The sequence below is a fragment of the Syngnathoides biaculeatus genome, chromosome 23, assembly GCF_019802595.1.
Source record: "Syngnathoides biaculeatus isolate LvHL_M chromosome 23, ASM1980259v1, whole genome shotgun sequence".
NCBI classification, from domain to species: domain Eukaryota; kingdom Metazoa; phylum Chordata; class Actinopteri; order Syngnathiformes; family Syngnathidae; genus Syngnathoides; species Syngnathoides biaculeatus.
In genome coordinates, this window is record NC_084662.1 from 1,167,986 (window position 1) to 1,185,429 (window position 17,444).

The following is a 17,444-nucleotide window of genomic DNA, read 5'->3' on the forward strand; positions in this document are numbered from 1 at the left end:
GATCCACAAAGACGCAATGCAGCTCCTTCTGACCTTCTCTGTACTTTTCCACGAGCATCCTCAAGGGAAATAATGGATCTGTGGTATCTTTCTAGGCATGAAACCATACTGTTGCTCGCAGATACGTACTTCTGACCTGAGTCTAGCCTTCACTACTCTTTCCCATAACTTCATTGTGTGGCTCATCAACTTTATTCCTCTATAATTCCCACAGCTCTGAACATCCCCTTTGTTCTTAAAAATGGGAACTAGAACACTTTTCCTACATTCTTCAGGCATCTTTTCGCCCGCTAGTATTCTGTAGAATAAGTTGGCCAAAAACTCCACAGCCATCTCTCCAAATTGCTTCCATACCTCTACCGGTATGTCATCAGGACCTTTCCATTTTTCATCCTTTTTAATGCCTTTCAAACTTCCTCCTTACTAATCATTGCCACTTCCTGGTCCTTCACACTTTCCTCTTCAACTCTTCCTTCTCTCTCATTTTCTCCATTCAACAATTTCTCAAAGCATTTTTTCCATCTATTTAGCACACTACTGGCACCAGTCAACACATTTCCATCTCTATCCTAAATCACCCTTACCTGCTGCACATCCTTCCCAACTCTATCCCTCTGTCTGGCCAACCTGTAGAGATCCTTTTCTCCTTCTTTCGTGTCCAACCTGGTGTACATGTCTTCATATGCCTCTTGTTTCGCCTTTGCCACCTCTACCTTCTGCTTCTGCTGTCCATTGAGAGCCTGTATCACCTCTTTCCGAAAGGCCGCACAACATTCTTCCTTTCTCAGCTTCCACCACATGGTTCTCTGCTCTACCTTTGTCTTTTTAATCTTCCTACCCACCACCAGAGTCTTCCTACACACCACCATCCTATTCTGTCGAGTTACACTCTCCCCTACCACTACTTTACAGTCAGTAATCTCCTTCAGGTTACATCGTCTGCACAAAATATAATGCACCTACGTGCTTCTCCCTCCGCTCTTGTAGGTCACTCTATGTTCCTGTCTCTTCTGGAATTAAGTGCTCACTCCTGCCATTTCCATCCTTTTAGCAAAGTCCACCACCATCTGTCCCTCAAAGTTCCTTTCCTGGATGCCGTACTTACCCATCACTTCTTCATCACCCCTGTTTCCTTTACCAATATGCCCATTACAATCTGCACCAATCACAACTCTCTCGCTGTCTGGGATGCTCAGAACTACTTCATCTAGTTCCTTCAAGAATTTCTCTTTTAACTCTAGGTCACATCCTACCTGTGGGGAATAGCCGCTAACCACATTATACTTAACACCCTCAATTTCAAATTTTAGTCTCATCACTCGATCTGATACTCTTTTCACCTCCAAGACATTCTTAGCCAGCTCTTCCTTTAAAATAACCCCTACTCCATTTCTCTTCCCATCTACTCCGTGGTAGAGTCATTTAAACCCTGATCCTAAACTTCTAGCATTAGTACCTTTCCACCTGCTCTCTTGGATGCACAGAATATCAACCTCTCTCCTAATCATCATGTCAACCAACTCCTGAGCTTTTTCTGTCAGAGTCCCAACATTCAAAGTGCCTACACTTAATTGTAAGCTGTGTGCATTCCTCTATTTCTTCTGATGATGGATCCGATTTCCTCGTCTTCTTTGTCTTTGACCCACAGTAGCTGAATTTCCACCGACGCCCTCCAGGTTAGCAGCGCCGGGGGCGGACGTTGTTAACTCGGGCCACGACCGATCCGGTATGGGATTCTTTAGATGAACGCTCATATTTGTTTGGCACAGATTTTACGCCGGATGCCCTTCCTGACGCAACCCTCTGCATTTACCCGGGCTTGGTACCGGCCTACAGATTGCACTAGTTTGTGCCCCCATAGGGCTGCATTTTCCCCCACCATTGGAGCCAATTCACACCAGTGGTGATCAGTTGACTGCTCTGCTCCTCTCGTTGATCATCGAATGGCAACCTCAGGTTTCCTGATGCCAAGTGCACATGTGAGCACCCTTGTGCTTGAACATGATGTTCATTACGGATAATCTGTTGTGAGCACAGAAGTTTATTAACAGAAAACCACAGGTTCTGATCGGGGTGGAGGGCATTCCTCCAATCACACCCTTCCAGGTCTCACTGTCATAGCCCACGTGACCATTGAAGTCACCTAGCAGAACAATGGTATACCCAGTGGGATGCTCTCCATCACCCCTTCCAAGGACACCAAAAAGAGTGTATATTTTGGACTGCTTTGTGGTGCATAGGCGTACTCTACTCACCTTACCATACCGTTTGCCTCAGACCCATAGGAAGTAGACCTTTCGGCTGGTCTGCTCCCTAAATATTTTATAGTCACGCTGACGTCACTGCGGCTATCCCGCACACAGTTTGCCATTCTACTCGTCGGCAATCCACGCACACAAAATGTACTGCAATTCTCATTTAAGTCAAGGGTGTGGCTACAGCTGGTTTTAGCATGGACACAACAGAATAGTTTCCTCTGCATTTTGTGGACAATTCCAGGAGCCAGTTTTACTTTCTTTTCCAGGGCAAGGAACAATGCAACAACAGCGAAGGTCGAACAGTGTTTACTAGAACAAATTAATGTCATTGATTAGATGATACATTTATTTACGCTCTTTTTAAAACCACCCTCAAAACTCACCTGTTCAATACCACTAACCGTCTTTTGTAAAGCGGCAATTGTACTGCCCTGGATATGAAATGAAACTCTTTAGTTGTTTATTGTGTGTACGCCCATGCATATTTATTAATTGTTATGTGACAGAAGCGTCTCTCCTAGGATCAAGGGGAAAGCTTATAAAACATTGGTGAGGCCATCCATGATTTCTGAATTAGAGACGAGTGGCACTGAAGAGGAACAGGAAGCAGAGCTGGAGGTAGCAGAAATTAAGATGTTGAGGTTTTCTCTTAGAGTTTGAAGGTTAGATAGGATTATAAATGAGCTCATGAGAGGGACAGCCAAAGTTAGATGTTTTGGAGATGAGGTTTGAGAGAGCAGACTTCGATGGTTTGGACATGTCCAGAAGCAAGAGAGTGAGTATATTGGTAGAAGGGTGCTGAGGATGTTACTTGCCTGCCAAAAAAGTGAGAGGAAGACCAAAGAGAAGCTAGATGGATCTTGTGAGAGACGACATAAGGGCAGTTGGTGTTAGAGAGGAAGATGCAGAAGATAGGTGCACGTGGAAAATGATGACACGCTGTGGTGACCAATGTTCCTGCTTAGCTATGCAACTGCGCAATTGCGGCCTGGTTGCACACTCTCAGCGCACAAGAAAACCTATCCAGTGCAGTGAACGTACTGCAAAGGAATTAGATGTGTAATCTTTTTTTCTAGATCATTTTGCTGTGTAAATCAGTGCGTGACAGGTGTCCAGACAATCATACGATACAGTTCAATTACGCTACGTAGCCAATCACTGCATTGACAGTACTTGTGCATCTGCTCAAACACTCCATAACGTGCGGCGGAGTTAAGTAACACTCATGCTAACCCCTTATCATGGCGAAACAAGGGCAGTGAATGTGATAGTGTAAGTCGACTCCTCAAACCAAAGTAAAAAAGAACTGCATGTCTTTTAAGATGGAATGGCTGTTGGAGTATGTGCAAATAGAAACTGGGTAAGATCTTTTCTTTTTCAAGTGAGAAAAGTCTGCTCTGCAAAACATGCAGCGAAGCTAAAGTTGTGTTTTTCCAATGTAAAAATATGGACTAAATTGAAGTGACACATTCAGCAGAAAAGCCATTTGAATGCTGTTGGAATTATACGAAGACTCAAGATGGGAAAAGGGATTGGTACATTCTTGCGGGAGATTGCAAACAATGGGGAGAAAAAGAACAAGCTGTCATACAAAAAAATAGTCTGACCTTGAGCAAGCTAAAGTTCTCATTGACAATACTTTACTTGCCATTAAAATGAATGCAACAATGCTGTCAGTTCAACAAATCCACGGTCACATGACAAAGTATGTGAGAATACCAAGAAGCTGGTGAAGCAAAAACTATGCCTTTGATTTTGTGAATTCAATCAATGAGATAGCTACCATGTAAGCTTTCAGTGCAGATTGTGGAAGAGAATTTAGTTTGATGAATCATATCAAAACAGCATCCAGAATTCGTCTCCATGTGACACATTTGGACCAATTGATGCATATAAAGTCAAAGCAAGACAAAGTGTATAACCATTGTAGAAGTCAGAAGGACAGACGTGAAAAATAAGGTATATTCAGTCACTCACATTTGAAAAATGTACAGGTGTGGTCAGTCATGCCCGCAGATATAAAGTTACGGGTGTGGTCCACCAGTCAAGCGGGTCGGCTGTCAGGTGAGGTCTGCTCGGCAGCGGTTCAGTGGGCACCGTCGCGTGAGCACAAGTTAGTAACGAGTCCGTCGAAACTGCAACGTGGGCGTGTCTCGGCAGCGGATCCGTTGCAACAGCGACATGACCCTTGCTTGGTAGCGGATTCGTTGCTACTGCCGCGTGAGCACAAGACAGTAACGAGTCCGTAGAAACTGCAACGTGGGTGTGGCGAGGTGGTGGATCCGTTCCCACTGCAACGTGCGCTGGGCTTGGTAGCAGATCAGTTGCCACTGCCGCGTGAGCAAAAGTCAGTCACGAGTCTGTCGAAACTGCAAACTGCACGTTGCAATCGTGATGTCAGCGTAGTTCAGTTGGTTCTTCAATCCTTGCTGGACCTGGGCCGTGAGAGCTGCCAATTCAGCGCTCTCCCGCTCTATCTCCGCCCGCATTTCGCCGCAGAACACCTCGTGATTTGGTCGCCCCTCCTCCCCCTGGGCTGGAAGCTTCACCACCAGCAGCGGATCTGCTGGTTTCACCGTTGCCAGAGAGGAGTTGGAGGACGAGGACGGTGTCTTAGTTGCTGCGCAGCGGGAGGCACAAGGGAGCGCCCGGCATGGACGTCTCCTCTGGCTGCCGCGCGGAGGACCCGGGTAGATGGCCAAGCGAGTTCCCTCAAACGGGTTGGAGGACTCGGATCTACCGGGTAAAAACGCTCAGGAGCTGGAAACGAGGGGAGGTGACACAAACTGACTGGGATTAAAGATTAGGCGAAGAGATTCATATTTGAAATAATCCGAGTCGTAGTCAGGCAGCCGGTCATATAAATCACCGTCCTTCTTGTAGTCCAAAAAAATCAGAGTCCAACAGAATGTGAGGTGATGGACGGGTCGTGGTCGGGACGTATTCATAGCTTGCCGGTGGAGCATGTGACACGGAAGTGGAGAACGTCATGGAGCCTACCCGGATCGGACAGGCTTGGTTCTCCGGCAGTCGGTCTATCTTGCATCGGTCCCGGCGATGCTGGGTCTTTCCTGCGAGGTCCTGTTTTGGCCAGATCGTTCTGTCACGACCCATCGGAACAGAGGTAGGACCCAAATGCAGGAGTACACGGGAGACACAGAGGTAATTCGGGAAAAGTGTTTATTGTTCCACGGTCGGGTATCGGGCAGGCAGTCAGGTGCAGCAGCGGTAGTCAGGACGTCGGGCGTAGAGAGCAGGTCAGCGGGCAGGCAGGAGTCGGTACACGGGAGATTGATCAAAGCAGGCAGGAGTATCAAAGGAGTCAGGCTTACGGGGTTGGTCGGAGGACAGGCGGATGTCGGTACACTCGGGAAAACGATCAGAGATGCGGGAGTTCTGGAACGGGGCATGAAGCGCAACGATCTGGCGCCGGACCAGTCGTCCTCATGGTCCTATATACACCAGAGCCAATCAGCCAGCATGAGACGCAGGTGTGTGCCTCCCAATCAGTGCGACCGCGCGGGCACCCGCGCAGCCAGGGCTGGACCGGCAGGATCATGACAGTTGTTACCTAATACCATAATCATAATTTATTGAGATTGCACTGAGACAGGCATTTTTAAAGCGGCCAATCGACATTGAATTTCAAAACTAAGTATTCATATAATCAAATCACTTTATTTCCTCATGATGTATTGTTATAATTTAGCGTAATTTATGGCTGTACCTATTGTCAATCCATTAATGAAAGCTAGGAGTAGATGATCTATATCTTCCTAAAGCATGTAGAGGTGACAAGTTTTCAACTTCAAGATAAAGCCATGGGAGAAAATGACTGTTCGCATTTAGATATATGGACAGACTAGTCTGTTGCAACCTAGATCAAGTCAAAGTAAATCGCAATCTCATATTTATTATAGTTAGATACTGAAAACTGTGTTATATCCCAGAAATGTTTTCAGAGTAACTGAATTTTCTTTGACGTGGTTCATGATGTTGATGACTTTCGACGGAAATGCGCCTGCAGTACGTGAAGCAGTTCGGAACATGTGCTTTTGACATCATTTCGGAACATGCTCAGTACAGTTAACTTGCATTTCCTGTTTCAGGGTGAATACTGATTGTTTAGGATCAGGCTTGTTTTGCTAGCAACGTTTAAGAAACATGAATTAATGTCAAGACTAATGTTCCCTCTAATTTTTTTCGCGTCTGAGCAAACACACTAAGCCTGTGAGTGCCCCCCCCCTGAACACTGTGAGCAACATTAGATGTATGCACTGTGGTCAGTGTCAGTGTCATTGAAGTTACATGGCTCATTCAAAGATACAGATGACAGCATTTAAATTCCCATCAGAACATTTCTAAGAACAATTTTGTGTTTTTACAAACTTACAATTAAAATGTCAAGAAACAAAAAAAATAAATTGCTAACTAAACCAAGCCAACTATGAACTATAAATTTGAAAGGTCGCTTGCAACATTTTTTCACATTTTTTTTTACCCACAATGATATGGCTGTCTGTTTTTCTTGGTGTAAAACTGAATTATAGCTTGCAGAATATCTTTTGCAATGCATGTTGAAATTTGAATGATACTCCCAAACAGTTTTAAGGTTAATGTTATGTTGCCTCCCATATTTAAAATACAGAATTAGATTTTTGTGCACTGGATTGTCTGTACTTTCATCGTCGATCAGGCTGTGCCAAGATGGAATTTTAACATTATACACCATCTTATCCTGTACTTTCTACTTTGGCTTCAGACCAGACCTTTTTTACTCAAAAAAGAGAAACTCTTGTCCAGTTTCACCACTTTTCCTTCAATTATTCACTTTCCCAACATTCATTAAAGCAACAGCATTTCTTTTTTTTTTTTTACTTTTACCATTAATATTGTAGGCATAATTGTTAATATAATTATCATACATCTGCTTCTAATAAAGAAATACTTTGCTCTGCTCGAGATAACGTGGCAGGCACAACTAATGCTCCCAAAACACAACTTTTTAATTTGCCCCATACGTTTGTTGGGAAAGGATGGCTTGCTGAAACTAGGACTGAGCTTAGTTCCCTCTCCAACAGGAAATATAGAAGTAAAAAGAAAAAAGGAATTACTGCGAGGACAGTTGAATGTCTTACAAAATAGAAACCCAGCACCATTAATACACCTCAGATATTCCAAACAAACCTCTCACAAAAACAGATCTCTTGCTGCAAACAGCTACAGACATGATTGAAAAACCACAAAATGACATAAGAAGTGACTCATTGCATGTGATGATGTAGTATAAGATACTGTAAACTTATAACAGCCAGGGTGGCTCATTTTCGACGCTGAGGTGGCTTACCACGGAGCAGAGCCAGGCTGCTTTACGGCATTGTTCATAGCCGCCACCGTCCACGATGAACAACACTGTCTCTTTCAAACTTATGAAGGGTAAATCCACCCTCCCGAGTGTTCAAGCAATGTCCAGCAATGCGACGAGCTGGCATTTTGGCTAACACCAAGTAACAACGAACTACCTTCCCGGAGGTAAAACTAATAGAAACAAACGGTGCATGTAGGTGCCTATCCACTGTAATTACAAAGAAAGGTTACTACCTACAATGAAAATTTCAGACCCCTCCATGATTTCTGTTCAAATACTTGTTTTCTTCACTGTATAAGCTTGAATACTGACTCAGGAAAGGTGTCAATTTTGGTCTTGTTGGATCTCAGCGCGGCTTTTGGTATCGTAGATCCCGATATACTGCTAAAGAGGTTGAAAATGTAGGTAGGACTAAATGGAACGGTCCTTAAATGTTTAGGTCCTACCTGTAGCAAAGGAGCTACTTTGTGACCATTGGTGGTGCTCGCTCTCAGTGAATGGCAATGACCTATGGGGTCCCTCAAGGGTCAGTTCTTGGACCTCTCCTGTTCAGCCTGTATATGCTACCCTTGGGTCAAATTCTTCAAAACTTTAATTTTGACTACCATAGCTATTACAGATTAAAGTGGACTTTCGTGAAAATACAAATGTGAGTACAAGGGGGGATCTGGGGGCATACACCCCTGGGAAATTTTTGAAAAAATGGATGGCTGTGATGCATTCTGGTGATATCTGTGAACAAAATTCTGACAAAAATTGAAATTAAAATTTACAAAAAAAAAATTGGGCAGAAGTTCCCCAAGGACCAAGCCCAGATTTTTTTTGCCCCCATCCCTCTATCACTGGGAAGCACAAAATCACATTTGTCATTAAAATATGCCAGTTTATCTCAAGACAAATTAATTAAGTAAACTATTCAGTAAAAATGCATGTAAAATTGTCCTTTTTCCCCACATTATACATATTATAGTATAGATATAGAATATACATGAAAATATATCCTAGAATTTCTACACCGTACAACAAAACATGTGAAAGAAGTTCATCTGTAGTAATTACTATTAACGCTTAAATCTCAAATTTAACAAATTTCGTCGCGTTGTACTGATCCAGATTGCTCATTATTTTAGATATAGATCTAGTAATACTAATAGTATAGTGAGTTGCCTTTAATATATATATATATACACACACACACACATACACACACAGTCACTCACATCTGAAAAATAGACAGGTGTGGTCAGTCATGCTCGCAGATAAAGTTGCGGGTGGGATTAGGGATGGGTTTAAAATAATTTACTGGATTAATATAACATAACTGTAAATTAAAAATAAAATAAACACATAACTAAAATTGAAAACTAAAATTTAAAATTCAGAAATGATAATTTCCAATTTCAACTAATATTAGTAGAACATGATATAAAATGGTATTTACAATTTTTCATCAATAAAAATTCTTGATCTGACAATCTTCATCTGAAGAAAAGTTAAATGCACTGGCCTGTCAGAGAATAAACACGAACGGTCTATACTCGCAATGTTTTTAAAATGCTGAAAGTTCAGTTCAACATAATTGGCGTTCGTGGCAACAAGTTAGCGATACATTGGAACAAACATTCCTGTCGGCAATCATGACGTATTTTTTTTGGGGGGGGGGGCACACACCACAGGGCTGCCGTAAATAGGAGACCGGCTCGCTAGAACGCGCCTTTATGTGCATGCGCTCGATGTATTGGCCACACCTGAATCAAGCGACGACGGGGATGACACCCTAATGTTGTTGTTTGTATGTTTTTTTTTAGGCCGTCACATTGCCTCGCGATCGACGCATTGAGCACCCCTGGTGTAACTGAATTTCCTTTGACATGGCTCATGATGTTGAGGACTTTCAACGTTAATGCGCTCGCATTATGTGAAGCAGTTCTGAACATGCACTTTCGTACATGCTCCGTACATGCTCAGTACAGTTAACTTGCATTTCCTGTTTCCGCGTGAATACCGGTTGTTTTGGAGCAGGTTTGTTTAGTTAACAACATTTATGAAATAAACACGCAAATTGACGTCACGACCACACAAAATAAGTTAAGTCTTGAGAGAATGCAAGGGGAGGGGTTAACTGTTATTAGTGTTAGTGCCTCAACATGGCTACAACATTGTAGGTGCATGTCCACTGGGGGAGAGATAATCTAAAAAGAAAAATCCAGAAATCAAAATGCGTAATTTTTTAACGATTTATTTGTGTGATACAGCTGCAAATAATTATTTGAACACTTGAGAAAACTCATGTTAATATTTCGTTTAGTAGCCTTTGTTTGCAATTACAGAGGTCAAAAGTTTCCTGTAGTTGTTCACCAGGTTTACACACACTGCAGGAAGGATTTTCGCCCACTCCTCCACACAGATCTTCTCTAGATCAGACATGTTTCTGGGCTGTTGCTGAGAAACACAGAGTTTCAGCTCCCTTCAAAGCTTTTCTTTTGGGTTTAGGTCTGGAGATTGGCTAGGCCACACCAGAACCTTGATATGCTTCTTATGGAGCCATTCCTTGGTTTTCCTGGCTGCATGCTTCAGGTCACTGTCATGTTGAAAGACCCAGCCATGACCCATTTTCAATGCTCTCATTCTCTCCTTAATACCATTAATTGGGATGGAACTCATCATTCGTCTTCTGACAAACACGGTTAGTGGAATTTTGACCAAAAAGTTCACTTTTGGTCTCATCTGAAAAAGAAGAAGACTCAAGTTGTGAGAGACATTGCATGCAACGGATGGACACCATTCTCGGGTTCCACAAAGGCAGGAACACTCTGAAAAAGATCAATTTAAGACTGTGGCCATAAGTGATAACACGGCATGCAAATTCTGCGGGGGGAGTGTGTCAGTGTTTAAAAACCCTCACTGAGAATTTCAGTGAAAATACCACTTTTATTACTTATTTTATTTTTATTTATTTATTTATTATTATTTTATTTGTATTGCTCATCAAATTGTTTGGCTTTTAATTTTTTCTGTCAGGGGCATGGCCAACCACTGCCCTGGGCGGAGGTTCCTCTGGCAGCAGCCCCACACCTGCACCGCATGGACACTAATTAGACCAGGCATTTCAGCCTTGATTGGGTATTCTGCAGTTCATTGTGTTACTCTGTGTTGGATTCTCCACTATTGTGCATGAGTTCGCAAGCTGTAGTGCATCCCTTTGTCACGGCGATCCTGTGCCACTGATAGTCTTGTCACGTATTGTTCACGTTTCCCAGTTTTGCCTCGTAGTCACCGGACCTTGTTTCACGTTTTTGGACCTTGCCTTTAGCCTTGCGTTTTTTGTACCTCTGCCTTCTCAAGCTGGTTAGCCGTGTATGACCTCAGTTTGCAATAAAACCACTCACAACATCATGCCCTTGCCTCGAAGTCCTGCATTTGGGTCCAGTCCCTTGCCTCATACCCATGACATTTTTCTCTGAGGCTCTCCATCAATTTTTATGAAAATGTGTGTATGTGCTCACACTGAAAGTGAAGCTCCTCGTCTCCCTCTTGATTCGCTTTACTGTACCCGCAGTGCCTGCAGTGGCAAAAGAAGAGAGAGGCACAATGAGTTAACTGCATAGAATAAACAGACAACATGTAATTCCAAGGATGTCAATGCAGCAACCAACTCACTTTTCGTGACTGTTATTATCGTCAAAGTAATTAATACTATTTGTAAGTTTGATAACTACATATTTTAAGTTTTGGTTTTTGCATTAGTGGCACTTGAAGGAGAACAATAGGTGTCAAACTCCTAGCAAGAATGAGGGTGTTTTACGAGGGAGAGACATGCTTATACAACTCGGCAGAGGAGGCTACCAAAGACAGAGTTAAGAGAGGCCTGTCCGTGGCAATATATCAACCTCTGGCAACCTGGGCTGACAGTCAACAACCTGATGTGGAGAAGACCCTGAGTTCCGAGAGGAGGGTCACCGCAAGCTGACGCTCCACAGGAGGCCTTTAAAAAGAAACTGGACACCTTCAGACGTAATGACTGGTAAATTAATTCCGTTGGGACAAAGAAATGTTTATGGTAAGGAGGCAAAGTAATGGCGATTAGCAGAATTTTTTTATAAATAAAATAAAATACAATTAAAATAAATAAATCACTATAAGATTTAGGTTACTGGAATTTCTCAAAAATAATGCGCAAATTTTCCCAAAATATTTTCAAAAAGTTAATCGAGCACATTATACTGAGGTATGGATGAAAAATAAAAAAACACAATCACATTGTATAGTTGTATACAGGTACATAGATTGGTAAAAAAAGGTATGCATATACATTTCGATATGATATTCGATGTCTTATGTTACACATTTATATTTATTACGTTAATGTGCGCCCGAACCTGAACTCTATGACCTCCTCAGGGAGCTTGTATTTTACGATCATTAATGTAGCATGTTTGTTGCGACTGCATCAAAGATCCGAAACGACTGTCCATGAGTTTGTTTTAACCTAAACCAAGACAAAAAATGTCGACTACAACGGCTAGTTGTGCAGCTGCTTTTAAAAGAAATGTCATGACTCGTGCCGATGACACCAATAACCCAGAAGTAGCGCGGCAGTCCGAAACAACAATAACTCGCCTCAATAGCTTCTGGTGGCTTTCAAAACAATGGAGCTCAAATGAGCGTCATGGGCACATAAAAAAAAAAAAACGGTAGCGTGGACACAATTGAAATGCTCGCTTTTTTAAATTGTTTTTTTAAATGTGCCCATTACCCTCGTTTCTACGTAGTTTGAGCTCACTTTGTTTTGATAGTCACTTGACGCCGTAGGTTTCATGGCAAGAGGCTGCGCTGCAGAACCAAAACTCTTAGGATTCAAAAAATGTTTCACCACAAATGCCATGGATGGCACAGAGGATGACATGCTGTCGGAGCAAAATAGGATCATTGTTCGTGAATTCAGGAGGCACCAGAACCAGACCATGTTACCAAAGGTATCGACAATGGATATTTTTCAGTTTGGAGATGAGCCAGATGTTGCTTTTGAAGTCTTGGCCAAGGATGTGTAATGTAGAGGATAAACTACATTATGCACAAACGTTTTGCGCATAAATATTTAATGCAAAAAAATGTTTACATCAAACAGTGTTAAATATTTATTTAAGACTGTAATATGTGTTATCAACGGTAATAATAAAATGTTATGCCATCATTGAGCATATATTTTAGTTGGTTGAGAGATTCTGTTTTGACAATTACAGGGACCAGGACAAGCGTGTCCAAGGCCTGTCCCGCGATTGTATTATGGCTACATCAGCACGTGCTCAATGATTATTATTAATGGTTGTTGTACGGACAGTTTTTTGAAAATACAAGTACAATACAAGTACAAACCAGACAAAATATAAATACAGATAATTCACAATATTTTGAGCATATGGGTAGCAGCAAGTTGGTGGTGCGCATTGTACGTCAGTAGAAGGGTTTTCACAAATTTTTAGATCAACTTTGTGTGTACGCATTATACTTAATAATATTTGCATCGAGAAATTACGGTATGAGACTAAAAACAAAACATATAGGATGGGGGAAGATCTGAGTAATTACAGACCATGGACTGTTCAGAATACCTAAAGTGGTCTTGTTGGATCTCACCGCTGCTTTTGATACGGTAGATCATGATATACTGCTGAACAGGTTGGAAATATGTGTAGGGCTAAATGGAACGGTCCTTAAATGGTTTAGGTCCCACTGGAGGAAAGGAGCTACTTTGTGACCATTGGAGGTGCTTGGTCTCAGCGAATGGGAATGACTTTTTGGGTCCCTCAAGGGTCAGTTCTTGGACTTCTACTGTTCAGCCTGTATATGCTACCCTTGGTTCAAATTCTTCAAAACTTTAATTTTGACTATCATAGCTATGCAGATGACACACAATTATATTGAGCAGTGTCTCCAAATGACTACAGTTCAATTGAGGGTTTGTGCCACTGTCTAAATCAAATAAGTGGATGAGCCAAACTTTTCTTCGACTAAATCAGTACAGAACTGAGACAATTGTTTTTGGCAATAAAGAAAAGAGAATTTCTGTTAGTCAACACCTGGACTCGCTCTCTTTAAAAACTAAAGACTAAATCCGAAACCTTGGTGTTCTGATTCATTCCAACCTGATTTTCAACAATCATATCAAATCAATCACAAAAACTGCCTTCTAACATCTAAAGAAAATATCTAGAGTGAAGGCTTGTATGTGTCAAGCAGCCAGGAAAAACTTCTTCATGCTTTTATCTCAAGTAGACTTGACTATTTTAGACCACTCAGCTAGTGGATCAATAGTGCACATGCGACCGATGCGTAGCCATGGACCATCCTTTGATGAATCTTTGTTGTCAGGAACTTGAGGAACTGGAAGGAAAGATATTTGCTGAGGACATGGTTTGCATTTCCCTCTATTGCAAGTTTCACGGCATTGTCCTCTGGAAACCTGCACTGAGGACAGCCCTCGTGACAATGAAGGATGTGAAAATGCCAACTCTCGTAGAACCCATCAGTGAAAGGTAGGCCTTACACTTCTCTTGCTTCTCATACAGTGCAGACGCTTTTTTCCTTGCTCCTGCTCTGCTTGCTTTGGTTCTGCTGACACTTCCTTTTTCTTGCTGATAAGCTTTTTTTCCTTCTAAAATATTTTTCTTTTAGAAGCAGCAACTCCTGATACTTTTAAATCTGCGGGACTGTCTTTTTCATTTTTGTGACTAATCAGTTGTTTCATCCTTATGTGAGCGTGGCTTGCTAATTAGCACAAGCCTGGCGTTAGCAACAAGACCAGCCGACAAGATGCCTCCCTTTTCTACTGAGGACTATCATGGACTACTGCAGAGGGTGTAAATTGTAGAATCTAAAAACTGCCGTCTTGAAGTTTATGTGGATGTAAATGGACAGTCGGAATGAAACCACTCAACAGATGTCTCAAAATGGTGACCAGAGGTGTTCAGCTACCAAGCTCAACAATGTAAGGATTGACGTGGAATGTGGAAAGGATAATGGCCCCTCCAGCAATCCTCCCTAGAATTTACTGAGAGCAAAGCCCAAAAATATGGGACATTTAAAAAGGAAGACAAAACAGCACCAGGAGATTGCCGTGGAGTCTGCCTGGCCTGCGTTGTGGGCCACCTCAACACCAAGTGAGCGGCCATGGTCGATCGTTACAGCGAAGAGTAAGAAAATAGAATGTGATTCAGCGCAAAATATTGACGTCAGACTTACAAATAGATTGGAGGCATTCTTAGAGGACCCAGGCCAAGAATCCTCATCCTCCACCACTACTGAAAGGTATGAAATTAAATCATCCAAGAAAAAATTGGGACCCCAAACATTAATAGTTGGTGATGGAGACGTCAGGGATGTGAAATGCTTTTGGAGTGAGAAGAACACCAAAGTACTGTGTTTTACTAATGACACAGTGTCTGATATCTCTCAAAAAGTCCTGGAAATTACTGATCAGCACCCAACTGTGAAATCTGTCAATATACACACAGGGGCCCTGGATGTTCTCAAGCATCAATCAGAGGTACTGGAGCGAGATTTCATTGATCTCCTATGTAAGATAAGCTTACACATTTCACAGAGGCCTGTGAAATATATCACCTCATGTGTCATAAATCTCTTTTAATAACTCTGTTACTGTGCACAGATGCGTGTGTGTACTGTTTGTCTATGGGAAGCTTAAGAGCTCAAAGTGACTGCAAATTTATGATAGCTGCATTCTTGTGGGTTTTTGTAACAGGAAGAACTGTGTCTAATTAGAGGACACCCGGCCTTGAGAAGATTAACTGTCTCTGCAAAACAACCTTACTTGTCTTGTGAAACCTGCTCTCCCCCACCCTATGTGTGAAACTCAATAAAATGTGTGGTTTTGGGAAACCTCGGAGAGAGTCTTACGTGCGGGCGTGGAGAATATGTTCTTCTTCCCCCGAGCTCTCCCCAAACTTCAGTTTGGTGAAAAACAACTCTGCCTCTGTCTCAACATTTTATCCTGGTGCCGGAGCCTCTGGGTCCACATTGAGCGAGAAGTCCGTGCTTTGGACCTAACATTTCTCTGGTGCCGAAACCCGGGACCCAACAGCTTGACGCCTGGAAGGACGCGGGCTCAACGAGACCAAGAATCTGGTACCAGTGTCCTCCATTGAAGGATCGGTCGCATCGCTGATCCAGCGCCGGACCGGACCGACAGGTGACAGGTCCCAACGGACCAGGGCCACGGTACTGAGGTAGGATAAAACTTTTTTGGTCTCATAGGATGGTTATATGGTATAACTTAACATCTAAAAATAAAATAGAGCGGAAATAAACCCAGATTTAACAAGTAGTAAAATTACGTTAACATAGGAGACTAAAAGTGGTGTGTGAGGACCGCTCCGATACTTCCTGCCTTTTAAAACTTGTCTCTAGGTGAGACACAGACAGAATAGGTTTCTGTAAAGAGTAAAATACGTGTAAATCTCTAGGTGAGACCAAGCAGAATAGGTTTCTGCATACGCGAAGTTTCTAGGTGAAACTAAAATAGACAGAATAGGTTTCTGTAAAGAGTAAAATACGTGTAAGTCTCTAGGTGAGACCAAGCAGAATAGGTTTCTGCATACGCGAAGTTTCTAGGTGAAATTAAAATAGACAGAATAGGTTTCTGTAAAGAGTAAAATACGTGTAAGTCTCTAGGTGAGACCAAGCAGAATAGGTTTCTGCATACGCGTAGTTTCTAGGTGAAACTAAAATAGAGTGAACGCTGCAGGATGCTGCACAAGTGAGCAGAGGAGGAGGAGGTTCGTGAGCCCCAACCACACCCGTCAAAATTCTGAATTTTCTAAAATAAATCTCGCCTTAGGAGCAACAAAGGACAAAAAATGGGACAAGCAGAGACAAAGGAGGTGGCTGAACCTCCTGATGTGAAATTTATGCAGAGACATCATCCGGGTAGTTGTGAGTATTTGAGAAAATGGGTCAATAAACATGATTTCCGACCCGATCTTAAAGATCCGAGGAAATTAAGAGGTTAAAAGCATGCATGAAAACTCGATGGGAAGAGAAGGTGAGAAAGGAAAAGAAGACAGGGAAAGTTGAGATGGAGTTAAGTAAGTTGAAAATTTGGGAAGACCAGTGTGTTAAAAGGCAGAGAGATATAAAAGAAAAAGAACAGAAAAAAAGAGAGAGACGAGAAAGACAAATAGGGGGGTTGATTGCCGCCCTTGGCATCAACCCAGATGAAGAAACAACCGCGCCACAGAGAAGATCAGCAACAAGAAACGCACACCAGCAAGCTGCAAGCGCAAGAGGAAGTGAAACCACCAGAGCCCAGCAGAAGGCGGGGCTGAAGAGGAAAAAGAAGACTGGAGAGAAGCAACGGATCCTGCAGCCCCTGCATTCTCGCCGATCACCACCAGAGAGGGACGCCGGAGGGCTGATGAGACAAAAGTGAAGATCTACCCCAGCTTATCTGATTGGCAGGAGCAGACCCCAGCAAGGAAACAACGCCACCCAGCGGGGCCAAGTGGAACTACAAGTGGAGCTGCAGAGATGTACCCACTGTATGCTGTTGCCAATCCTCATTATGGGATGGATGGAGATAACGAACCCACCATCCTAGTGCCAAGGCCATGGACAGCAACTGAATGTTCTGAAGCCTGTACAGGCCTGGGGGATCCAGAGACAGACCCAACTTCCTGGTGTTCTAATTTCAGAGAGCTAAAAAGCTCTTTTCACCTTAATGGGACTGAAGTGGAGACAGCATTCAAGACAGCGCTGAAACATCGTTGGGGAAGAGTGAGAGGAAATTTTAACCCCCGTGG

At 42.7% G+C, this 17,444-nt stretch overlaps 1 protein-coding gene across 7 annotated transcripts in view; it reads right to left on the minus strand.

Annotated features, from left to right (window-relative positions):
* epha7 (eph receptor A7) overlaps positions 1-17,444 on the minus strand; it is a 217,983-nt gene that overhangs the window by 39,150 nt on the left and 161,389 nt on the right. For 6 of the 7 annotated variants that reach the window (XM_061812988.1, XM_061812991.1, XM_061812987.1 and 3 more), the window contains one exon: positions 11,133-11,188. In XM_061812988.1, the coding sequence (XP_061668972.1) occupies positions 11,133-11,188 (56 nt within the window). Of the gene's footprint in view, positions 1-9,865; positions 10,354-11,132; positions 11,189-17,444 lie in introns of those variants that run through there. The other variant, XM_061812992.1, reaches the window with a different exon arrangement.